At 38.6% G+C, this 27,254-nt stretch overlaps 2 protein-coding genes across 4 annotated transcripts in view; both read left to right on the forward strand.

The window, feature by feature from the left end:
* Window positions 1-511: 511 nt before the first annotated feature.
* Window positions 512-8,163, forward strand: tpra1 (transmembrane protein, adipocyte asscociated 1). The gene is made up of 11 exons (XM_061042128.1): window positions 512-675; window positions 2,269-2,452; window positions 3,012-3,144; window positions 3,599-3,685; window positions 4,573-4,645; window positions 4,837-4,916; window positions 5,032-5,142; window positions 5,234-5,294; window positions 5,423-5,525; window positions 5,914-5,994; window positions 6,071-8,163. Exons 2-11 carry the CDS (start codon window positions 2,280-2,282, stop codon window positions 6,339-6,341), a joined length of 1,173 nt encoding a protein of 390 aa, XP_060898111.1. The 5' UTR covers window positions 512-675; window positions 2,269-2,279; the 3' UTR covers window positions 6,342-8,163.
* A 297-nt stretch (window positions 8,164-8,460) lies between these two features.
* LOC132977512 (MICOS complex subunit mic25a-like) overlaps window positions 8,461-27,254 on the forward strand; it is a 291,593-nt gene continuing 272,799 nt past the window's right edge. The window contains exons 1-4 of one of the 3 annotated variants that reach the window (XM_061042130.1): window positions 8,461-8,717; window positions 10,572-10,662; window positions 11,044-11,098; window positions 11,847-12,003. In XM_061042130.1, coding sequence (XP_060898113.1) covers window positions 8,634-8,717; window positions 10,572-10,662; window positions 11,044-11,098; window positions 11,847-12,003 — 387 coding nt within the window. In that variant the 5' untranslated portion in view covers window positions 8,461-8,633. The remainder of the gene's footprint in view (window positions 8,718-10,571; window positions 10,663-11,043; window positions 11,099-11,846; window positions 12,004-27,254) is intronic. The other 2 variants (XM_061042129.1, XM_061042132.1) reach the window with 2 other exon arrangements.

Consider the following 27,254-nt stretch of genomic DNA (forward strand, 5'->3'; position numbering starts at 1 on the left):
AAGAACGGGAGCTTATAGCTGGATGATTTGCTGAGCTGATCAGGTTGTTTCTTGAAAGCTTAATGAAACATAACACCATTATAGTTTATTCAATTATTCGTTGTTATAACCTAAAATATCAGTTTAAAAGCTGTAAAAAATTGGAGTATAGAGGTATTGTTTAGAACAACGAAAATATTTTCACAATCTGGAGTTTCCAAAAAGGCTTTTGAAGCCTTGATATAGGCCTATAGGTTTTGTGTTTGTTAATTGTTTTATAATTTAAAAGATGTCAGTCAATTATCTTGTGTATTTCAGTTTCCTTAATTCAAATACATGTACAAACAAAAAAAATACAACAAGAAAACAAGCATCGCCATCAAGAAGAGGGATATATCATGGGCTTTACGTATCTATCCAAAGCCTTCACCTGCCGGAGTTTGGAGAAAAACATACGTCACGTTGTCTTCTCGCAAGACTTTCTTCGCATGTGTGGTGACTTCTCGCGAGACTTCCTTAGCATGTGTGGTGAGATGTGTCAGCTGACTACACAGGGAATTCTTAACGAAACTGTCGGGTACAGCGATGTCCCGTTTCAGTGATCCATTTATTGATGTGAGGAACAAATGCTGAAGTCATATCTTTTCTAAAACATTCTACAGCATTTGTTCTCTGGAATTCTGGTCTACTGAATCGGTAAGTTGTTCTTTTTTCACCAGGAAATCTCTCGTTATGTCACTTTAGGCTGGCGTAATTACACTTGCACTAGTATCACGTTTTGTTATGATGCTAACGTAAACCAGTCAGCTTTAAACAATGATACTTCATCTAAATCCTCTAGCACTAGTTACAATTATTAATCTACTTTTTTCTGTGTAACTCTACAATGGGGACTCGGCGGATGTTATTCTTTATTGAACAGATAACATCCTCCGACCGCAGCTTGCTAGTTTTATGGTTCACTAACGCTAGCATTGTTAGCTAGCGTCTGTAATTCCCCTTACACTTACTAACTGAAAGTAGTATGACTCTGATAAACCTGAAGAAAGACTTTCAGGTTTGGATACATGAATATTAGCTTTACGTGATCAACTTAACTACAGTAAGAACGGTCTTAGTGTTGCTCTTTGTTTTTGTCATTTTACTTATCTCTTATAATAATAACAATAATAACTTTATTTATATTGCACCTTTTTAAAAACACAGGTTTACAAAGTGATTTGACAAACAGCAAAAACAAGAACAAACTAAACCAAACACAGAAGAACATAAACAACAGCAAGAACATAACAAATACAAAATACTAAAAATAATTAAATACAATTCAACAGAAAAGAACCCATAGTGCACGATACCCAACAGACATATATAACCCGACCATCACAAGAACCATCATAAGAACCCAGGCAACACAAGAACCATCATAAGAACCATCACAAGAACCATCATAAGAACCCAGGCAACACAAGAACCATCATAAGAACCATCACAAGAACCATCATAAGAACCATCACAAGAACCATCATAAGAACCCAGGAAACACAAGAACCATCATAAGAACCATCACAAGAACCATCATAAGAACCCAGGCAACACAAGAACCATCATAAGAACCCAGGCAACACAAGCTGAGACCAAGAGGAACCAAAGATTTAAAAAGATGTAAGAAACTAAAAGAGCTAAAAGCAAATCAAAAGATAACAGCAATAAGAAGGTAAGAGCAGTAAAAGAAATATAAACATGTGGTTAAAGGATCAAAAAACAACTATAATATTAATAAAAAGTAAATATAAATATAAAACATAAATAGACAAAGTAAGTAAGATAAGAAATTACCAAGTTAAAACATAAGAGGAGTTAAGATAAGAGCATAAATAAAAGGACAGTAAGAAGTAAAAGAAGATAAAAATAGTAAAACCAGTAAGAAAAGACATAAAGAAGAAACGTTGTTTTGTAAAGAAAGGTAACTTGTTGTGTCTTGACAGTTCTTGAAACTCTCGAGTAGTAACTTACAGCTAACAGGATTATTTTAGTTTCACTGTTTGAAGCCGGAGCACTTTAACCACCATATCGCAGCTAAGCTCATTACATAATGTTTAACACAGAAAGCTGTGTGCCTGCTTGGTACAAAAGTCACTTGTATAAACTCTTCGTTGTCGTTTTAAAACTCTATAAAGAACTTTCCCCTTACAAGAGGAAGCTCTTTGATGAGAAAATATGTTTTACCTCAGCTTGTGTGAATAATATTACAGTTAATGCCTGACATAATCAGATTTTCTTTCCCAACAGTGTCTGACACCATGCTAGCCACAGTGACTGCTGTGGTTAGGTTTGCTCAATACAATGGCAGCGTTACTCCCACACCGCTGGAGAACATCTCAGCATTCCCAACCTGGCAACCTGATTACGAAAGCAACATCAGCAAGCCTCATAAATGTCTTCAAGTTTTGTATGAGGACGCTGGAAACTCCAGGTATTTGAAAAACATGAATGTCTGTTATCAACATTATAATTGTTAATGTGAATCTAAGAGCTGCTCCACTTCAACTGCTATAATTAACAATATCAGTCCTCCCCATTGAATCGCTATTATAGTTGTTAATGTGTATCAGACTGATCAGTTAAATATCATGTTTCATTGTTCCTGCATACATACTTTACCATTATTACAGGCATTGTAGTTAAAAAGTCTGTTTATTGATTTTTGCTGCTGTTGTTGTTGTTGTTGTTGTTGTTGTTGCTCTGTTTGTTTGTCTGTCTCTCTCTCTCTATCTACACCTGCTGTTTTTGTGAAGTGTTTTTAGATAAGATTTGTTATAAATTGATGCCATACAAATATTGATTGATTGATAAAGATTGAACGAGTTTGTGAGTAGTGAACATGTGTGAGAAAGTGCCAGAAATACAAAATGGAACTACTTACTGTTCAAAAGTGAATAACAAACAAAACTGTAGATGTGCTGAGTCTTCAGCCGATACAAGTTTTTTGAAAACTCTGAATTGTCCTCTTCACATTTATCTCTCTGTCTTAGAGTGCGGTTCTGGGACATTTTCCTTCTTGTGCCTAATGTGGCCTTCCTTGTATTCCTGATGTGGAAGCTGCCCTCAGCCAGGGCCAAGATTCGACTCACCTCCAGCCCCATCTTTGTCACCTTTTACTTGCTGGTAGGATGCAAACTACAGAAACACAAATATACAGTATCTAAAGTTATGCTGTTGATGCTTCACATTGTGCTACTGCAAATAAATGTTATGAAAATATATCAGCCTATCACTTAAGATCAACATAATCTACCTCTGCACTGACAAACACGGTGGAAGTTTTACTGCTGCAGGAGATTTCTGTGTGGCAATGAGCCCCAACAGGGTCAAGGGACAGTGAACCAAAGTGGGCTTTATTTGAAACTTGATGTTACCATTCCATTGATAGTAAGATAACAACAAAGGCTCACATAGAGGATATGTCAGCTGAGAAGGCTGTAAAGGAAATCTGATTGTTTGGCTCGAGTGTTAAGCTCTGCATCGTTGCTTTTGGCGATAAATTCCCCCTCATCCCACTGAAGGAAATGTTTTTATTGTGTCAAGAAGACTTATTTAACAAGCTGTGTTTTTTTGTTAGGTTTTTGTTGTAGCAGCAGTTGGAATCACTCGGGCTGTAGTGTCAATGACCGTCAGTGCATCCAGTGCTGCCACCATCATAGACAAAGTAAGGAAACACATCAAGCATGATTAACATTTAGAAACTTGCATTAATGTATATGTACATTCAATTATTATATTTCAATATTATGAAATGCAAATGTACGAACCGGTAATAGGTAGTCCCACAACTAGCAAAATGGAAAATCATGATATTTCCACCTGCTCAACAGGAAGTTATTAATGTTTTCTGTAATGTTTTTAAGAACAAAATAATTTGATATCAATCTACAAGTTTGACTTGGGAAAATACGTCATGAATTGGAATAAAGCTAGTCATTAAGGTTCCACCTTCGACAAACAACCCCAAGTTTTTTTTTTTTTTTTTCTGTAACTGCATATTAATACATTTTATCTTATTTTCATGCACTCATTAATTATTTGTATTTCTATAAGAACTACTTGTCACTGTCTGGAACTAGAAAGATATTGTGAGCTGTACTTATCACATGACACTGATGTTTCCCTTAAACTACAAAGAATAATAAAGAAACTGCTGGTTCAAAACAGTTACTGTTTCTTGGATTGACAGTGTAATTTAGCATTGTTAACTACAGGTAGATCTCTGATAGATTGGAGCTTTCTAGCATAACTACATACAGAAATAAGCATGACGCGACATCCAGTCACAGTCACATATGAGCGTCAGCATGACTTTGTTGTGTAAAAGGAAAGGCACGGCTGACATTCCTCACATACCAGACTGATCCCTGTGGAGTTACCACTAATGAACCCACTGTTCCCATAGCGCACTGCACTGCTCAAAAGATAAAACATCAGTGATTATGTAACGCTTTGAGTGTGACCTGACCTGTAGATGTTCTGGATCAATATATGTCATGAAACAGCTTGGAACGACGTGGATTCTCATGATACTTTTTTTTGTCTCTTTAGGTGCTGTGGGAAATTACCCGCTTCTTCTTGCTGGCCATTGAGCTCAGTGTCATCATCTTGGGTCTGGCTTTCGGTTAGTTTGTTCTTCCTGTTTCAGTTCTTATTTACTTCATGTGTGATGTCACTTTCCACCTGACACATCTGTTGCAAATCTTCCCATCATTTATTTTCTCTTCTTCCATGAATCCAGTGAATGTAACTGAACAGTTGTACATTTTCTGTGTCTGCTAGTGTGTTAAGCCTCTTTCTTCATTCATTGATCAGGTCACCTGGAGAGCAAATCCAGTATAAAGCGTGTGTTGGCTATTACCGCTGTTCTAGCTCTGGGCTACTCCATCACTCAGGTAAAGACAAATAATGAAACAACAAACAGTGTTAAAGACCTTACTGAACATCCCAAAGCCAGATAATTAAGGTATTTCTTTCATGCTACATGCAATAAATGGTCAATAATTCCAGGGCACACTTGAGATCTTGTACCCAGACAGTCACCTGTCTGCTGAAGACTTCAACATCTACGGTCACGGAGGACGGCACTTCTGGTTGGCCAGCTCTTGCTTCTTCTTCCTGGTCAGTGACGTGTGTCAGTGCAGCATCATGTGGATTAACATACTTGATAAATGACTTGACTACTAATGCTGAACGTTTCATTTTTCTTTAGGTTTATTCTTTGATTGTCATCTTGCCTAAAACTCCAGTGAGGGAGAGGATATCTCTTCCATGTAAGTTATAAAAAAAAGATTTGAAGAGAGTTAAACATGATTCTTGGGAAATGTGTTAATGTGCTTGTTACCACTGCATACCAAAGCATTTGTTCTCTGTTTTTGTTGGTTTTGCTACCCTCATCTAGCCAAGAGGAGTTTCTATGTGTATGCTGCCATCCTGTCTACACTGAACCTGGTCCAGGGCCTTGGCAGCTCCCTGCTGTGTGCTGGAATCATAGAGGGACTGTGGTTAGTACAACCCTATTGAATATGATGCTGAATAAATGTTCGAGGAAGAAACATTGTTGTACTGATTTTTGGGTTCAGAGCAATTCTTCATGAATCATTTTGTTTTTGAATTTGTTCTTTGCATGTTTTTTTTTAAAATTATTTATATCCTGGAAATGGAGCTTTGTGGCTGCTTATTAACCATCTTATTAAATATTTGGCTCAGCAGCAACAAGGGGGATGACTCGCTATTTTGGCGGGTCCAGTAAAGTTCTTTTGAGTTAAGGCAAGAGGATGACAACATATAACAGATGTTTTACTTTTGGATTGAATTGTCTGTTTAGCAGAACTCTGTTTTACAGCTCCGTCGATGCTGTCTGACACGTCTGTTTCATATTTCCTTTGCCAGCTGTGTTGATGTCACCACCTTCCTCTACTTCTCCGCCTTTGCTCCGCTCATTTATGTCACATTCCTCAAAGGCTTCTTTGGGTATGTATAAAGAATCATACAAACATACACAGCGTATTTCCCGTCCTTTTTTCTACACTTTTCTCCTTTTCCACAGCTCCGAGCCGAAGATCCTCTTCTCCTACAAGTCACAGATGGATGAGCCGGATGAAAGTGACGTCCACCTTCCCCCAACTGTCGCTGCATCCATCGGCCGTAAGGAGCTGCTTGACCAGGGTCTGTACTACTCCTCCACCCAGATCGACGGCTCTGGTCCAGGCAGCTCTCGTGTGGTTGGAGCTTACCTGGATGATGTGGCCTCCGGACCCTATGGATCCAGCAGCATCAACAGCATTGAAGCAGACCGCTGGAGACCTATCAATGTGTGAATCATTGAAAAAGAAAGGGAGGGACTTACAGCTGGACTTACATGTTGCTAAGGTTGTGTAGGTTGGCCTTCAAAGGAGTCGGCCATAAAAATGCAGAACAAAGTTGTGGGACACCGGTAAAGGGTTACTCTTGGCTTTGCTTTGAAACCAGGAAAAGTGGAAACTTAAGGAGGGACCTTTGCTTGCCAGTTATGTGGAGGATTATGAATATAGCAAAACTTTTGTAACACTGTTGGCAGAGTGCAATGCTGCTGTAACTCCAATCTATGAGTGCTGTCCTCGCACTGCGGCTGCAACAGACTCCGTATTAATTCTGTCGCTCTTAAATGTTGGAGCTTTCCAACTCCTCCCCGCACATTTTCTGTCATTCCAGCATTACGCATCAACTGCATAATCCTCAATGATGAAGTTTAACCGTGGTTTAAGAACACCACATCAATAAAATCCAACATTCCTACCAAAGCTTTGAGAAATAGCATCTCAACTGACCTAATAGACTGCTGCCTTGAATTACAAATGTGACTCTGCTTTTTATTTTTTTGCCGAATCACTATGCCTCTTTACACAGGACAAGTGCTAATTCATTTTTGTTGGTTTACTTACCTCTGAAATAGGTGCTGTCCCTGCTGTGAGCAGGTGGAGGGTGTTAGGTCGATGTGTCAGTAACTCCCTTATAGAGGCATCGGATCCATGTCAAAGATCACAATCCATTTTGAGGTCATTCCTAGATTTTAGCTTAAAGAATATCAAAATTGCGATATGTAATTTCTTTCCTCTTTAATTTATTATTCCTATACCAGATCTATCATTCCTGCTACTGAACTTATATTGAATTCATAGTCAATAAGGAAGTGTGATTGGGACACCAAATGTGCAGAAACCTTTTCTATGTATTCTAATTATGTCATGCTCTCTGTTCTTTACAGAGTAGCTGCTAAAATTTTGCTTGCTGCAAAAGTGTTGCTGTTTAAAGGTTGAGTTTAATTTTGCAGTTAACATCCTTCCTTTCTTTTCTATTTTCAGTTTTTCCACAAAATGTTGGTACAAAAAGTGAAATAAGACCATGAACAATTTTGCTAAATTTGATGTTATCACATGATGGTATTAATGCAGTTGCATTATAAAGATGAAATCCCCTATGAGCAAGAAAGGTGGGCTGTGTTAAAAATTGGTAAGGCTTCATCATCATTTTAGGAATTAAGACAAACCTGCAAGACCGCTAAAGACCAAATGTTGAAATCTGATCAGTTTGATACCTGATTCGTTTGCTCCTTTGTTCAACTTGTGTAGTCTTTGTTGTCTTAACTCTACAATGTCATACTCAAGTGTTTTGTAAACCACCTCACATCTCATTTACTTTATGTCTACAGAGGAAATGTGATGTGTGCAAGGGTTTCTCTAAAAAAATGCAGTATGCTTGGTGTGAATGAATTACTGTATCTAAGCTAGCAGTATTCATAGACAGAGATGACCTGTATGCAGAAATGATTTATTTTCTCATAGACCTACAGAAACAAAGTTGTGTATTTCCAAGAAACAATGGCTTGTGTTTGAATCAGAAATATTTTCTATTCAAATTTTAGAGCTGGTGAATAGAGTTAAAATAGTGATTTGGAGATCAGTTTGCCTTCACATGACATGACTTTGCAAGGTGCATCCTCTCTCTTGATACACAAGAGGTGTCTGATTTAAAAAAAAAATAATTTCACAAACGATCTGTAATTTGCCTTTTTATTTAAGTGCATTGATTGTGTAATGTTCAGACCATATTCGTGAATGTATTGATCATTCCATGACCAACAAAATAAACCATGGACTCCTTCATGTTGGCCGGTTTATGTACCTCTCTTTTAGTTGGAGTCAAATTTAGTATAGGACTCCACTCTGTGGATAGTCTTGGCAACTACATTCAGGAAAATTGCCTTTCCCTGCATATGTTTTTCTCATATCTTGATTATACGACTGTTTGTCCTTTATTTAATTCAATTTGGTTTGTTAACGAAAAGGTATTAAAGTCAATCTTCTCTTGAGTCAAACTGCAATATGACTACAATTCCCATGTACCCTTGGTCCATTTCAGATGGCACACGAGTGCGAGTCATTGGTTCTGAATTATTTCATCCGACGAATGAGCAGGGAGGATACTGCAGCGCCAGAATGACCTTTATTGAAGTGTTTTCAGCGCCTTTAGCCGCTGTCTCATCTGTGTGACACCCTGTGACACCCTGTCCCAGCAGCAGGCGGGGTGTTCATTATTGGTTTTAACCAGGTGGGAACCGACGGCTGCTCACCATGGGGGGCAATGGGAGTACGACAAGGAAAGTGTCATTCGGACTGGACGAAGACGAGAAGGTCACAGTCATTGACGGAGTAAAGGTAAATAATAATATAAAACCTTTCTTTAAAAGAGAAAAATTCAGAGCCAAAGTTTGAATATTGTTCTTGGGTATAAGGGTATAACCAGCAAAGCTAATATCGGTTAGCTAGGAGGTGTGTGTGTGTGTGTGTGCTGCTGTGTGAAGGCTGACAGGTCCCATGTCCTCAAATGACTCCTGTCATGCCCCCCCCCCCCCCCCCCCCCCCCACCCAATGTCCGGACAGGGTCATGTGCTTTAAGGTTAGTGGTACCAGTATGCTATCTTAACCTCCAGTCCTTTAAAAGTGATAATTCACGACCTGTAGTTGTTGGTCAAATGCCAATCAAACCGGGAGTCATTTAGTAGTTTAACTTTGAAATGCTGTATGTCTACAACGTCACGTAAATATTTTCTATTATCCATCATGACTTTATTAATATTACTATAACGTCAGTCTAGTGTAAATTACAAATGCGACGTCATACGTCAGAAAAACACTTTCAGTTTCAAACCAAAGACTACACAGTCTATTGTACAGAAAATGTACAGAAGTTGTTTGTGTTTACATTTAATGAGGAGGATCATAGACGGATCTGATTTACTAACATTGTATTATTGTATTATTATTATTATTATTATTATTATTATTATTTAGCATCAATATATATATACATACATACTGTACATTCTATATATTTTATTATATTATATTAGTCTATATTATATAACATTTAATTATATTACACTATATTGTTCATATTGCACTATATTATATTATATTATACTACATTATATTATATAACTGCACTCTGCATTACTGTGGTACAACACTGCCTCTCTTCTCTGCTGTTTACATTACTTGCTGCTATTTATCATACCAAGTCACTTTATCTTGTCATTCTCTGCAAATACTGTCTCAATTCCATGCATAGTTAACTTCATCATTCATTTTGTACTTGTGTATACCTCCTGTTTTTATTTGTAATTTTTATTTATGTAATCTATTCTGTTTAATGTGTATTTTTAGCTTACTTGTATGTGCTGCTGCACCGCCGAATTTCCCCTCTGGGGATCAATAAAGTATTATCCTATCCTATCCTATCCCAAGATTTAATTTTAAAAGTCCATTTGCACGCACTACATTAAAACAAATGTGTATCTCAGTAAATGGAGTTAAATTATGGAATTCTCTCGATAATCATTTAAAATGCTGCTCAAGTATCATTCAATTTAAAAGAATGTATAAAGAAAATGTTCTGGGAAATGATGAATGTATTGAGTTAATCTAACTGATTGTATTTGATTGTTTCTATATTGTTGATCTATTTTTTTGTTTTGTGAAAGAAAGAGAAAACAACAGGTTAGCCATCTTATTCTGTTAAACAGTATCTTGTGTTATTAGGAAAGGGGGCAGGTATTATAAGTGTTCTTCTTCCTGCTCCTGTTTGCTCATGAACAGTGTGTCAGCATTATGAGAAAATATCTTTTGTTGTGTATTATTGTGTTGAAACCATACACTGAAATGAGCAAATAAATCAAATATGAAATGAAAATATGAAATATTTGTTTTATCCGCACAGAACTATGACCCAGTGAATCTGCAAATTTTCCAGAGGCAAAGTACATGAATCACCTGTTCATTAGTTGAGCATGAAGGCAGATAGTTTGTCTATCTTAGTACTAAGGAAGGCCAGAGAGTTTTACTGGAACTCACTGGAACTGGTACACAAGTAGCTACTGGTTACATGTTCATAATCTCTTTCGCACGTTTCTTGTCCTGCAGTTTTCCAAGACACATGAGTCCTGACTAAACATCAGGGGGCTTTTAAATGTTTATATGCACAGTTTTCTTAATTCTCACATTGCTTTCCAGCTTTCAGATGAAGTGCTTCGGCGGATGAGAGAGTCTCAGGGGTCTGACAGCGGAAAGCCACCCCCAGCAGATAGTCAGAAACCAGCAGCAAGTAAGTTCATGTCAAAGACCTCTCCTTTCTCACAGAGCTCCCTTTGGAGGCGTGTAGTGTGATGACATATTGTGATGAATTAGAACAACATGAGAAAAAAAACCCTCAATTGCTGTGTGATTTTTTTTCTTGCGGTATATACAGGATAGAATAGAGTAAACATAAACTCTGACATTTGCTTAGGGAAAGGGTTAAAGAGGGTCCACTTTTAGTTATTGTAGATCAGATAACTATGTAATACAGAGGTCATATAAGCAGGGAACACTATTTGGCAAGAATTTAACCCTTCATATTCTGGTAACAAATTGTTGGTTTTGCTTCTCTGTTTTTCAAACTGATCCATATTGCAGTGTATTGACGTAAGTCCCATCTAATTTTCAGCTTCCAAACCGTCAGGACCCTCCACTACAGAAATCCAGGAAGAAATACGCAAAAAGTATGTCGCCATAAAGCCAAGGTCATTGTGCCTTTAGGTTGTTATCCAGTCATATTTTGAGAAGAGGAGGTTATGCATATACATGTTTATGTTATTTATTATGGTTTATTAGTATTTCATGCTCGGAATCTGACACCTGTTTTATTGTGCAGAATATTTGAGCTGTATATTTATATACACTTAGCTTGAGACTTTTGTGTTGCCACATACATTAAATATCCAGTGCAAGTGCCGGACACTTGATGCTGATGTGTAATGTTTATGTTGAGCCTATACAGATTGAGTGGCCTGTCAACACTGCCTGTGCTACATACTGTAACAGGCATGCTGCTATGCTGCTGGCATGCTCGTATACTATCCCAAGCCTCTCAAATGTTATACGCTGGCAAGTCCAGCTTGTCTAGCCACAATCTAATCAGTGTTTTATTACCTCACATACAGACGTAACATACTACAATATCATTGAATTGTAATGTATAACTGCCTTTTATTTTCTGTCAACAGTTTTAATGTCTGAGGGCTTAAATGGTCTCTTTGGAATTTTTCACTCTGCTCCTAACTAAACAATTTTATTTATAAAATACTTTTTTTTAGTCCTATTGGTTTTCAAATGAATCTTAATACTGTTGCTGATTAACCAAAATCAATATTGCTAGTTTTCTGTGTTAACAAGAACTTTCATGATAAGCCAACTTGCATTGGATAAATAAAAGTTAAAGATTAAAACAGTTGTTTCCTCCCCCCTCAGCTTTGAGCGTCAGCAGGCCCTGGTGGAAGAACAGTTGGCCCAACTGGCCCAGAGGGAGAGAGAGACAGTGAGAACCACAGGCCTGGATGAGCTGACCCCTGCCCTCATCCTGGAGAAAGGAAAAGTCCATGAAGAGCAAGGAAAGGCGAAAATCCTGGTAAGTGATGCTTTCCAGGTTTATGCCAAGAGTCAGAGCTGTGCTTTCGACTATGGTGTCCCAGATGAATTGTGCTATATTGCACTGAATACTCCCCAAGTATGTTTGATTTCTTTATTTAAACTCTCTGAAAACAGTGGGCCACTTGTGTCTAATGTAGTACCTAAAAATAAGTTCTTAAGCATTTATTACTTGAATTTAAATGTATATAAAAGATAAATATATATATATATATATGTATAAATAAATATTTATATTATTATTTATATATTTAACTAAACATTTCTTGGTTTGATTTTGCAGCAATTTTGGCAACATTAAGTATGAGGAGATGTTAAATGTTCGGGCTAAGAAGCAATTTCCTAAAGGGACCTTTCAAACATCTGACCAGTGAGTTCATTGTATTATTTAGTAGTAGAGTACTTTTACACTCCAACCTTTTGTATGAGCCTACAGCCCCCTCTACTGTTAAGTCTTTGAAAGACAACTGTGTGCTGAGACACAGAAATAGTTTTCTCTTTGCTGTTTGATTGTTATACCACTGCACTTTCGATTCTTAGATGTTCATCGTTGTGCTTTTGAATAATTATGTACAATGTCTCCTTCTAATGTAACATAGTATTTCCTCCAGTCTTGTAAAACCCTGTTATTATTTATATTATTGTCTTTTTTAGTACACAAAATCATATTGAACTGTTTCAATTTAGTACATTAAGAAGCTCAATTTTTAAGATTTTAGAGCTGAAACCAGAACATGCACGATGCTGTCTGCTGCTATGAATGTTAACACTAACAGTAACTGCCATCAGAGTCACAGGGTTTCTAACACGGTACAAAAACAAGGATCTTATTATTGGTTTCCCGTGTTCAGATTTTTCTGCTATGTCATTATTTCAAATGTGCTTATTGAGGTCAAAATGCTCCAGCAACACTTGTAGTATGTAGATCAACTTTATTAACAAATTAGGCCGACGTGTTTCGGCTTGTGGCCTTCATCAGGGTCATCTAAAAAAAAAGAAAAAGCAGGGTCATCTGATGACCCTGATGTATGAAGGCCACAAGCAGAAATGCGTCGATCTAATTTGTTAATAAAGTTGATCTTCATACTACAATTGTTGCTGGAGCATTTTGACCTCTTCAAGTCACTTTTCATGCACATTGTTAGTTGGTGCAGTTGTGCCAGAAAATCCCACTCTGCTTCTTCAGAAATGTGTGTATTGACACAGATATTCTTGTCATATTCAGAAATTCACTTTGGCAACAAGTCAACCAACAGTGCAGTAAGTGGGAGTGAGAGAGGTGATTGCTAGAAAGATTTGAATTCTTAAAAGCAGGGTGCAATTTGTAAAATTAACAGAGGGGGGGATGTTTTTGAAACATTTTTAGTCATGAAAAAAAATTGGAACGACAGTGGGCCTATAGACTTTGAAGCCTTTTAGCCTTTCATGAATATAATTTATGGTGCCGCTGGATTATTCCTAAATCTTCACAGTACACTAACCTATGGACCAATCACAGTACAGTAACTTATGGACCAATCACAGTACGCTAACGTATGGACCAATCACAGTACAGTAACCTATGGACCAATCACCATACACCAACCTATGGACCAATCACAGTACACTAACCTATGGACCAATCACCATACACCAACCTATGGACCAATCACAGTACAGTAACCTATGGACCAATCACAGTACACCAACCTATGGACCAATCACCATACACTAACCTATGGACCAATCACAGTACAGTAACCTATGGACCAATCACAGTACACTAACCTATGGACCAATCACAGTACAGTAACCTATGGACCAATCACAGTACAGTAACCTATGGACCAATCACAGTACACCAACCTATGGACCAATCACAATACAGTAACCTATCGACCAATCACAGTACACCAACCTATCGACCAATCACCGTACACTAACCTATGGACCAATCACCATACAGTAACCTATGGACCAATCACAGTACACTAACCTATGGACCAATCACAGTACACCAACCTATGGACCAATCATAGTACACTAACCTATCGACCAATCACAGTACACCAACCTATCGACCAATCACCATACACTAACCTATCGACCAATCACAGTACAGTAACCTATGGACCAATCACCATACACTAACCTATGGACCAATCACAGTACACCAACCTATCGACCAATCACCGTACACTAACCTATGGACCAATCACCATACAGTAACCTATGGACCAATCACAGTACACTAACCTATGGACCAATCACAGTACACCAACCTATGGACCAATCATAGTACACTAACCTATCGACCAATCACAGTACACCAACCTATCGACCAATCACCATACACTAACCTATCGACCAATCACAGTACAGTAACCTATGGACCAATCACCATACACTAACCTATGGACCAATCACAGTACAGTAACCTATGGACCAATCACAGTACAGTAACCTATGGACCAATCACAATACAGTAACCTATGGACCAATCACAGTACACTAACCTATCGACCAATCACAGTACACCAACCTATCGACCAATCACCATACACTAACCTATGGACCAATCACCATACAGTAACCTATGGACCAATCACAGTACACTAACCTATGGACCAATCACAGTACACCAACCTATGGACCAATCACAGTACAGTAACCTATGGACCAATCACAGTACAGTAACCTATGGACCAATCACCATACAGTAACCTATCGACCAATCACAGTACAGTAACCTATGGACCAATCACAGTACACTAACCTATGGACCAATCACAGTACAGTAACCTATGGACCAATCACAGTACAGTAACCTTTGGACCAATCACCATACACTAACCTATGGACCAATCACAGTACAGTAACCTATGGACCAATCACAGTACACTAACCTATGGACCAATCACAGTACAGTAACCTATGGACCAATCACAGTACACCAACCTATGGACCAATCACCATACACTAACCTATGGACCAATCACAGTACACTAACCTATGGACCAATCACAGTACACTAACCTATGGACCAATCACCATACACTAACCTATCGACCAATCACAGTACACTAACCTATGGACCAATCACCATACACCAACCTATGGACCAATCACAGTACACCAACCTATGGACCAATCACCATACACTAACCTATGGACCAATCACAGTACACCAACCTATGGACCAATCACCATACACCAACCTATGGACCAATCACAGTACACCAACCTATGGACCAATCACCATACACTAACCTATGGACCAATCACAGTACAGTAACCTATGGACCAATCACAGTACAGTAACCTATGGACCAATCACCATACACTAACCTATGGACCAATCACAGTACAGTAACCTATGGACCAATCACAGTACAGTAACCTATGGACCAATCACCATACACAAGAGAGCAAAAAGTTTTTTGACCGCAGTGAAAATGTTGTTTTTGAAAGGCTAAATGCAAACAAATATAATTAAAACATAAAATTTGGTAAGATAAAAACATGTTGTGAATTTTGGAAATGATTGCATTGATCTTTTTTCAGTAAATTTTGACTTTTGGACTTTACAATGCTCTGGAGATAATTGAAATGTTTGGTTCACACAAGTCGGACTTTTTGTGATGTTACTTACATGTGTATTGATGAGATGTAATCTATTGACGATCAATAATTAGCATTTCCAACCTTGTTGATTATTTCTATCTCACTTCCTTTAGTTAGAATGAAACACGTGGATTTCCCATGGCTCAGTCTCTCTCTCTCCTCTCCGATTGATTAGACCTGCAGTGTCTTTTTAGTGTGCCGACCAACTGTAATGAACACTGAATGAGACGCTGGCTTAGCTTACACTGATATGGGCTCAAGCATCGCAATGTGAAGCCAAATTCTACATTCTCTGTACTTCCTCAAAGCTTTTTTCTTACTTTTTTTAAATGACAAGTTAATACTGCCAGTAAGTGTGTGTAGCTTTATTATTATTTTTTTTTTATTTGGGGGAGGTTTTGGCAGTCTGTGGTCATACTTGGTACAAAATGTCTACTGACCCAACTCTGTCTTTCGTGATGGGTGTGGTTTTCATGTCGAGGGTATTTTTGGGAACATTTGAATTGCAGTTTTCTCGTAGTGATTGTTTGTTCATGAAAAATAGTTGGAGGTTGTGCTGGGCACAAGTGTAAAGTATAAATATGAAGAAGGAGCTTATTTAGCTGCTTTCAGGTGTGAATAGGATTGACCTAGATATATTTTGTGTGTGTGAGAAAAGCCTACACAGTATGTAACTTTGATTGTTTGTGATCTCCCCACCGGCTCTCCCTTCTCACTCTTTCTTACCTGTCCTTCTTCTTATTGGGTTTCACCTTTTAATGCCACTTTGACTTTTCATTGTTCCATGCTTTATTTCGCTGCTGTCTAAAATGTGACATAAACTTTAAAAAAGACTAAAACCTCAAATAGTTCACTTATAAGATCAAAGGAAGTAGAGCCTATGCTTGGTATATATACTGCCTGTTGCATTGCTGCAGCTATTGAAGAGATTGAAAGTAAATGAAAATCTGATTGAAGAGCCCTGCCAGTATCAAATCTCTCAGCCTAGCAGGTGGGCTTCTCTGCATTTTCTGTCAACCCTTCCATCTCCCAGCAACAACACAGCTGGAGGCTTACAGAGAAAAGTCTCTCAGCCACCGTCTCTTTCCCCATTCCAACTTAAAACAATCTACATTGAGCAGTGTGGGAGCTGCCTTATTCCCCAGAGGAAACACACACGCACACGCCCGCACACACACTCCTGTGATGCTTACACAGTAGACTAACATATATATAGTGAGCACCCCCCAGCCTATTTCCCCATGAGCGCTCCTGGCTCCCCAGCAGGTAAGCTGTGTGTCAGTGATGGGGTGAGAAGGAGGCGAGGGAAGTGTGGAGGCAACACCTGTCATAGAACGGAGCTGCTCCCCACACTGCCTCAGGCTGCCTGTCACAAACACTCACATTAGCCATTTGTGCCTGGCTCAGCGCCAACTTCCACTACTAGCACTATTTCTGTGTGTGTATATATATAAATATGATGTATTTGCATGTGCGTACGCTTGTGCATACCTGTGCATTAAACAGGCTCTGTATTTGTTTATCAGAGGAATGTGTGTGTATGTGTGTGTGTCATATATGGAAATCTGTTTGCAAGGTTCATCCCCAGTTCACTAGATTATACCCTTGTATTTGTGTCTTGCATAAAATATATTTTTTATTTTTTACACTTCTCTTTGGCACCAAATTCTGTGGCCTTTTGCAACATCTAATAGTGTTTCCTCCTCCTGTGAATGTTTGAAAACTAGGTGTCTGTCTAATGATATGTCTTAGTTAGTGATATATACAGTAGTGATTCACTGATTTATAATTGACGTCATCACGCTGGAAATGCTCCTGATTTAATCAGTATAGTAATAGGCAAAAGAGTTGGAGCTGAGGTGGGCCTCAAGTCTCCTAGCAGCAGCTACAAAGCGGAGCCTGTCAGCCAGATCAGCCAGATCAGCCATGCCCCTAATTATGCATAACTATCAGCCTTAATATGATCAAAACAGTGGAGTTAAAAAAAACAAGCCATGTACAGTGTATACAAATAATAAAGACATGAGCTATTCAGTCCAAAACCATTTTTTTTAACAAGAATGTTTACATGTTTTTTTCTGATGTCAAAATTGGAATATTAATATCGGTTTTAATGGTAGGTTAACACCGCATGGTTAATACAGGACCCATATTTAAAGCCAATCAGTCATATAGCAGCGAGCACTGAGTTCTGCAAACATCAAATGGTTTCACAGAATCCATATGAAATCATATCCTGATGACTCTTGAGATTTACAATGAAGTCATTTGAAAGGGACTTTTTGTTTTGTTTTGTATAGATATGCCAATTAGGTGCTCAAAGCGCTTCGCCAACACTTCTCTCTTAAAATCCTCTTATTTTGGCTCGCTGCGTTGTCTGTAATTGTCTGTCTTATTTTCAGGCAGATATGGTACTAACCTGTAACAGTTGCCTCTGTTACATATTTTTTTAGGTTTCCGCAGCTATTATTAAACACACAAGGAGGCAAACAATGTGGTTACCTTGTTAGTTGCACCTTGTTTGAGGTTAGTTTGTGCCTCCATGTACTTCGACATCCAGCTTATCACACTACTTACAAATGTGCTTCTGAAAAAGTGAAAAAAACATATATTTTTTTGACATTATCTTCCTTTGTTCCTTGACCACATTTAGGCTGCAACAGTAACACCTTGAGTGAAGTAACAGTAGAGACAGATAGTAGTGTTGTTAACACCTCGTCTCTTCTTCTCTCCTTTCTTTCATTAGCACCTTCTGTGTTTGTTTTCTTCCCGGGACTATTCTCTTCGCCTCAGAGGTGTCATTGCTGCAGCAAAAAAAATAATGCAATTAGTATGTATGCACAGTAGGGCTGGGAAATATATCAAGTTTTTAAGATATATGGATATATTTTCAAACAAGATATAGGGTAAGACAATATTGTTAATATGGATATAGTTTATGTTGCATTAAAATAACGTTACAGAGGTGCCAGTTCACCTTTTTCTTATCTCACTGATGATGACTGACTGTCTGTCCCTCTTAACCCTGCTCCTCCTAAATTCACAAACAGGTAGTTTATTTTTCCATGTGTTTTCACTGTTAATAAAATACATATCGATATGGATCGCCATTCAGCCAAAAATTTTGGAGATATGAGTTTTGGTCCATATCGCCAAGCCCTACTATGTATCCTTGAGAAATGTCACAAAAATAAAAAAGATGCAGATACAAAGATGCGCAGGCAGTTGAAAAAAGAAGTCAAGTGTGAACACCCCCTAAGGATAATTTTTTAACCAATAAATACAAATTCTTTTTTAAACCATATTGCTGTTTTTAAATACTTTGATCCACAACTCCACTAGCATACTTCAAATCAACATTAATTCCAATGACATTATCAGATGTGTGCATTAGAGTTAGTTGTTTGCAGCTGCACCTATAACCAGCATCGCCACACAAAATAATGTGACAACTTATGTTAAAGAAATTTGTAATTAAAGAGCTTACATTTGCAAATACATCAATCTTTATTGTATTTAAAAACAAGTATCTAGATGTAACATTTGAAGTTCACCGTTACAATAAAATATGACATCAGATTTAGATAAAACTAGAAAAGGTCATTACAGTCCATTAAGATTATTTCCAACGGGTCACACGCCTGTACCTTACGCACAGCAGCGTACATGTAAAGCACGTTTTAAACCAAAAACAAGACGCAAATACCCAGAGGTTTGATAACTAGCCAAAGTAGCTAGTTGGAATGAATATACAAACGGCTTTTTATTTTTCTGACTTGAGCCTTGCGAGGCTCCGTATGAAAAAACTAAACTCATTTAAAATACAAATAACTTAAAATAAAATAAACATATTGGCAATATTTATACAAGGCATAGCTTTGCACTCACCCACTAAAGAAATCCAGTAGGAAGCTTGAGAAAATAGAGCGGACCTTGAATTATTTTAATAGAAAAAAAAAAGATTTAAAGGGGAAAAAAAATAACTTTCAAACATGCAAAGATTGTAGCCCCTATCAAAAGGAACTAATGAGTGTTATGATTAAAATATTAATTGTTTTTGATGATATTACACAATAAATATTCTCAAGCAGGGGAGTATTGAACTTCTGCATCAATTGTGAAGACATTTTTAATATACTGTAGCTTAAACCTTGTATTAGGCTTCTCAGCAGTGAGGCAGTGCTATTTAAACTGTGTCAGCATCTGTCTTGAGTTCACAGAGAGGGAAAACCCCCATTACACTTTGGTGATCTGTCTTTCTCAGGTAAAGGTATGAATAATACAATCATATAAAAATTGGTAGATGCAGAGACAGTAGGTCATGTTGTCTATCCTTGAAGATATTATTATTGAGCCCTAATGCACAGGCATTCAGTGCTGAGAAACACACACTCTCACAGACACACACACACACACACACACACACACACACACACGGATAATGACAAGCATCTGCTTTAACCTACTGAATTTCAGGAGCTTCCTTGGAAGTGTATTCTTTGTTGGAGGTTGTAACTTGTGTGTGATGTTTGTAACATGTTAGAGGATTCATTGCTAGCTTTAACCTGCGTTCTCCAATACTAAAACCATTATTGATAAACAACATTTCATAGTTAAGCATTAATTCAGACCAGTTCAGAGAACATTCCATTAAGGGAATGTAACAAAATAAGACACAGACACGTAAAATCATATCAGGTAAATTAGGGGGAAGTAGTCCTTTACACACCTTTATATCTGTGGGTATACGATTGTGATAAAAACAACTATCCAGTACCTGTTCCCTAGGTCTATCTGTTAGTGGAGGTGGCCTGCATCCCGGCAGAGGGATCTTTGCATGTCCACAACCTGTTGCGCTCGTGTTCATGCAACTGCCATTTTTGTTGTTGTTATTTACAGTAAATTCAGCTGTACAATATGATACATGTCTGTTTCCTTTTCCCTTCACATCACATCTATTCAGAGGAAAAAGAACATAAACACACAAATAAAAAATGTATCCTAGAATTAAACACATGTAACCATCCTACATATTCTCCATAGAGTAAATACAATTGTGTTAATGTCTGAGAGGCAGCACAGTTTGAAAAATAAAATACCATCAAACTAAAAATTTCATTTAAAATACAGAATTGCAGAGGCCGTACAGGCACAAATAAAACTTTTGCAAAAGTCTTATGAAGTAGGTACTTAGGACGTAAAACTATCACATTGAAAAGAGCGAGGGCATTGCTCGAGGACACCTCAGCAGTACTCAGGAAGTGAACTGGCACCTCTCCAGTATTGTTGTAATTTGGCTTTTGAATACCTCTGAATTGTTGTTTAGTCATGTAAATTCCCCTCACCTTTATTTAATTATACTTCATCTAGTAGTTTCTTAACTCTGGAGGCAGTTTAATATCAATTTCAGTATGACAAAATGTAAGCCCTAATGCATCAATCCACTTCACCCCTTGTTCATGTTGGTTTCTGGTTTCTTCATTTTTGCTTTTGACTCGTAGGAAAGTGATCATTTAAGTTACGAATGTCAGAACAGGGTAAGAAGTTGAAAGTTGCTTATTCTTGCCCCGTGATAAATCATTCACAATGTCCAAATGAAGCAAAAAGGCAAGGAAGTTTCTCGATGATTTGCTTATGAAGAAGCCATGTACCTGCAGGTGGTGACAGATCCTCAGTTTTCCGATAAATAAGGATAATCTTTAATGAGAATTTTATCAGTTAGATATTTTTCTGCTGAAATGTGTGTTGAGGGGAGGTGACTTTCCCATTTGGTCAGTCCTGACGTCCCTGTTTTGATCGTCTTATCTTCAACAACCCAGACAGATTGCAGGCAGGAGGAGGAGGCAGGTCGTTTTCTTATATCAGACTGGGATTATTTAGCAGGAATTCAGAAGTGGTATACTTAAATTGAAATTGTTGATCAGTTTTAATTTCCTTGCTTTGTAATCAGACCCACCCCGTTAACCTTCACATCACATAATATTACCTCTGGCTGCATATTTATGGTTATTCAATTGGTATGTCTGGTATTTGGATGTGATAGATTTGTGACTGCACGATGAGGAAAAAGGTGAAGTAGCTTCGTAAATAGACACTAGGTGGCATTGTTGAAGCATGTTTTGTTTGCCGGGATGATAAGAGGCAGGATGGATGCATACTCTGCACAGCGACATGTGCTCCTGGGCTACATGTTCACCCAGCATTTTTTTCCTCTTCCTCTGCTTCTCATCTTTTTATCTTCCTCTTTTCAACCCCAGTCCTCAGTGTGTGTGTTTGTGTGTGTGTGTGTGTGTGTGTGTATGTGTGTGTGTGTGTGTGTGTGTGTGTGTGTGTGTGTGTGTGTGTGTGTGTGTGTGTGTGTGTGTGTTTGAATGATGACTCAGAGAGAAACATTCGACACTGTCGAAAAGAAAGATGATGAAAAGCAGAGTGAAAAGCCCAACATTCATTAAAGTCAGACCTGAGATGACAAACACTCGGACCACAGTGGATGCAGCCTCACATGCTTAACAGTATTGCCTTGCTGCTGCTTCAAAGCACTGGAAAACGACACTTGACAAGGCTGAAAATGTGTTTTGCACCGAATATGCAGCCTTCAGTTACAAGATGTTCTCGCTAACCAGCAGGACCCCCTGCTGTCTAAGTCCTAAAGACATTTGTCACAGAATATAATCCTCTGCAATAGATCTATTTACTGTTGCCTCAGCTAATTCCCTCACTTTTATTGCTTTAAACATAATGTGATTAATTGAGGGTTGCATTTTTCTCCATTTGTATTACATAGATAATAAAGTCATATAACATGTATTCATTTATCAGTGGTATGTTTAAAGACTTTGCCAAACATAAATGATTTTTGGGCTAAGACATTGTAACATTCCACCGTCTCATCCCTCTTCACCGAAGTAGCCGGCGGTTACATCAATCTGTCAATTGATATCTCTTCAGTTGCTTTGAGTGTTTGCTTTTCAGCACCAGATGGAAGTGTTGTTTCAGCTGCATTCCCCATATCCTCTTATTTTTCCTCCTTGACCCAACATGACGGCATATATCTAAAATAAGAAAGCAGATGATTGCAATGCATTGTCTTATACCTCCATACAATATAGATGTATTTGTGCACCTGCTTTTATGTCAGCGTAGCGTTTGAAGACACATGAACATATTTACTTTATGCTTTGTCCACTAGCCTTCCTAGTTTCCCATCACCCTCCTATGAGACCGAATTGAAGAATCGTTTACACTGAAATACGTGAGCAGACTGGTCAGGCAAGACATGGAAGCATTAGGCCAGAGAGCTCAGTGAAAAAGAAACATCGACAGGGAGGGATCATAGATAGATTCAGATGTCTAGATCGTACTACCAGCTGACTATAGCTAACTCTTCTTGTTAGCCAAAGACAGAGGATGGGAGAGGGAAGAGAGGGACAGGAGAATGAGTGGAGGAGAGAGAGACGAGAAAGATGGAACAAGAAAAAAAAAAGAACCTTTGGATATTGCAGTGGGAGAAAGAGGTTTATATTGAGACAAATGGGTTGAACATTAGCCTTCAGCAGTGATGGCTTTTGAGTCTACAGGTCCCCATATTTGCTCACACACAGGTATAAAATGTGTTTCTAATAGACACTGCTGATGTGAAATACAATAGCTTTTCAGACACACATACACTTTCACACACAGCTAAACCACTTGCTATCAGCTAGTGTAATCACAGACTTGACATCTTTTATGCATGTTAAAGCAGCTAAGCCCCTTTGTGCACGCTCGCACTTCTGCACACATGTACAGCACTTCTCCACCGTCTCGAGCGACGGTAATTGCTGACGAGCGGAGCGCTTACCGGCTGAGGAGATTTTGATCGGTGAGGAGCAGAACGATGTGGGGGGGGCAAATCCTGTAGGTTCAAAGGACAAATGTGTAGGAGGGGAACACGTCTCCCATCAGAGAGAAGTCGTGATGTAATGAGACAGCTGGAAGAGACTTATTATACAGAGGAAAAGTCATGTTTGCCAGATGCTTGATCTCATATAGTGGAATGTGAGAAAAAACATAGTACGAGGTTGTTTTGTTTTGTTTTTTAGATAGGGATCAATTTGAATTAGCATTTAGATGTCTTTTCCTTTTAAGTTTTTGGGGCTTTTATTTTGTATTTTTTTGTATTTAACTTTACGTCTCTAAGTTAGATTTTATGCAACAGTTTATTTTAGGATGATCCTTTTCTCTCTTCTATTTGTTTCATTTGTGAAGTCCTATCTCATGTCTAATAAGGGACCCAGTGTGTGTTTGTAAGGACTGTGTGTTTTCAAAGGTAAACTAGACATTTTCCAGTGAAATCAATAGTTTTTCAAACACATTGTTTCTGTTTCCCAAAATGAATGCATCTGAGAAATCTCAGTAAGCGTGATTGAGTATAGACTTTGTGTTTCTGCTGGATGTATTGGATGTTGTATTTCTTTATTTTACAAAATAAGCACACGTTTGGTCCCTATGGTGTATTTGCCAGTAGAAGTAATACTTTATCAGATTTACAAGTGAAGCCTTGATTCCTTCTGGATATGTTTTAAGCTGGACAAACTTTTATTTTAATTTGGAGAAATAAAGATTTCAAACAGAAGAAAGAAAAATACAATAGGATAGTCCAATGCCAAGTGAAGACATAGGCGGTCGAGATGAAAAACCTTAACTGGCATGTTCCTGTGGGTTGAAATACCTGGTTTGATCACTGCCCAGTCCAACCAATCTGTTCCTGTCTATAGTCCATAAGACTTTTCCAGGTGTTTTTCAAACGATCAACTTCACTATTTAAAGCTTTATGTGATGAAAGTAGAGGAAATGTGGTAGGCAGACAGAGAAAATGTAATAACTGTTTACATTCTCATTTTCATCTTTTCTCGTTTCCCACCTCCTTCGTTCTCCCCCTATTCCCTTTATTCACTTCTGTGTTCCTTCACTTCCTCCTCCTTTTTCTCGTCAGCTGTCTTTTTCTGTATGTGTGTCTGCGTGACAGTCTGTGGTGAGAACGCAGGCTGATGATCAAGTGTTAATTCATTCAACCTCTCCGGCTATGTGACACGTACACACACATTTAATGAGCAAACAGCTAGACTAACCAATTCATGCCTCTGGATTTCTACTGTAACATTTGAATGCTTGTGTGCGACTTCATGTGTTTTTGTGCAGGTGTGTAACAAGCCACAGGTGTAAGTGTGATAAATCCACTGAGCATTTCAACTTCTGTCCGGTCCTCCTGGCAGAGGGTGTGTGTGCTGTGTACGTGTATTAATGAGCCTCTAAGGCAGAGACCTGAAAAATACTCTGTCAAAAAGTCACTTACTATAAATGCAGAGTCCTTTCATTAAGCTTTGCCGGAGCTGACTGCCATGTTTTCCCCTTGTGGCTTGCCGTAACTGCAAAAACCCAAATTCACTTGGTGCTATTGATTGGTATGACTACAAACCAATGTGCTAAACTCAGGGATCAGCGTTAGCAACAAGTGAATTTCTATATACATATATTATTCAGTCATTACTAAACACTTAAAGGCTGAATGTGCGATTTATTTTTTGATCCAGTAGATGTCGCCCTTGAGCACCAGCATGAAACCAAAACAACTCGTGCTGCATTGTTGTGTTAGCGTGTGTTAGGTGTAAAAAGTCGTGCATTTAGCCTTTATGCAGGGTTTTTCCTGGCTCACAATGGGCCTTTGGGGGGTGACTTTACACGCTGTAGTAAATGTTCGACCCGTGTATAACAGTATAGTCTGAGTCTGTATTACCTTATTTGACAGAAATCTGTGCATTTCCTTTTAATTTTTTTAAAACTTTGTAATATGCTGTGAATTTTGAAATTTAAACATAAAGTAATGGAGCAAATAATGTTTCTTCTAATCAGGGCCCGAGCACGAACCGTGCGAGGACCCTCTTGAAACCCTAGCGATTATTATTTTTATCCTCCTTATTTTTCTTCCGCCACTTTGCGGCCACTTTTGAGGGCCTGAACGTGCCCGAAAACTCACCAAACTTTCCACGGTCATCAGATCTGGTGAAAAATTTTATATTTTGGTGGTTTCGGAAACGGAGTTTGCAAAATGGCTCAGTGGCGCCCCCTTGAAATTTTCAAAATGGCCTCCCCATAAAGGGTTTTTTCACGTACACTCACGGAAATTGGTACGCATATTAAGCTTGTCGGGACGGACTAAAAATCCTCTTGCAGCATTTCAAAAAACCTGACAGGAAGTCCATAAATTAACGTTGAATTTCACGATAACGGCCCAAAATCGCCGATTTCAGCCTTCCTATTTGAACGCACTTGTCCGAGGGCGATCATCCGATCGACGCAAACTCAGTGTCAGTGTGTTCTACACAGGCTCAACATATCTCGTTGTGCTCCGCACGTTATTTCGTCAAAGGGCGTGGCCGTGGCGTGCATTTGAGGTTTTTAGAGCGTTTTGGCAAGGTGCCAAATAAGTAATTGCTGATATCTCAGCTATGCAGTGTTCAATCATATTAACATTTCTCATGCATGATACGGGACCTGACCTGAACACATCCATGATCGACATTTTTTGATTAGTCACAGCGCCACCTGTTGACAACAGGAAGTTACTGCTTCTCAATTAGCATTAGCCATTGCTACACAGTAGCTCATTTTCCCCTCAAAATTGGTGTGGACCATGCTAACACCTTGACCATACAACACTTTCAAGCTCAAACGTCTACGTCCAACGCTGTCGCCATACGGACGCGTCGCTCGCCATCAAACAGGAAGTCGTTTTTTCACGGGCTTAACATAGTCGTACTGTCCCGAAACTTCATCCATATAATCCTGGTAGTAAAGTCAAACATGTTATACCGTTCAAGTGAGTGGGCGTGGCTTAATGGCTCAGTGGCGCCCCCTACAATATTTCAAACATTCAGCCCCAGCAGCACGTTGAACCTACAATTCTGAATTTTACTATGCATTTCTAACATGACAAAACCTACAAAAAAGCCTCTTCAACCCATGCCCAAAACTCAACAGGAAGTCCACAAATCACATCGCCATCAAACAGGAAGTGGCTGTAACTCTTATATACTTTGTCTGATCTTCTTGAAATTAGGTATGATCAGGGTTGGCCTCTGAACACAGTGACACAAAACAATAATAAAGTTTAACCATAGCGCCCCCTACTGCAAGGACTAAGTACTACATCATACATACTTTCTCGGATTTGCTTAAAATTTCCCAAGTATGATCAAGGTTGGCCTCTGAACACATTGACATAACAATAGTCAACTTCAACCATAGCGCCACCTACTGCAAAGAGTAAGTACTACATCCTATATACAATGCTCAATTTCCTCCAGATTTCATAGCTATCATGACAGTGCCAGCCTGACCTGCTCTACGTCAAAATTGAATGTGATCTTCACTACGCTGCCTATTTCAACATGCCAGTACTACGACTTTTACACAAATCGAACTGCACGACCTGCTGCTTAGTCACGTTCCACTGCTGCTGCACTCCCGCGGTCGCGACACACCCCGACATACACAGGGGTGCGAGGGCCCTTCATCACCGCTTGCGGTTTTAATTTAAGATTGAGTTTGATTTAAAAAAAAATAATTCTATGTAGGGTATGTGACGCT

This window comes from Labrus mixtus, chromosome 7 (assembly GCF_963584025.1).
Source record: "Labrus mixtus chromosome 7, fLabMix1.1, whole genome shotgun sequence".
NCBI lineage: Eukaryota > Metazoa > Chordata > Actinopteri > Labriformes > Labridae > Labrus > Labrus mixtus.

What these genes read in the sequence shown, in the direction of transcription:
- tpra1 (XM_061042128.1), top strand. Translation starts at nt 2,280, where the DNA reads ATGCTAGCCACAGTGACTGCTGTGGTTAGGTTTGCTCAATACAATGGC. An exon ending in CTGCCACCATCATAGACAAA is followed by an intron (nt 3,686 to 4,572) that starts GTAAGGAAACAC and finishes TTGTCTCTTTAG; the next exon opens with GTGCTGTGGGAAATTACCCG. An exon ending in GGAATCATAGAGGGACTGTG is followed by an intron (nt 5,526 to 5,913) that starts GTTAGTACAACC and finishes TTCCTTTGCCAG; the next exon opens with CTGTGTTGATGTCACCACCT.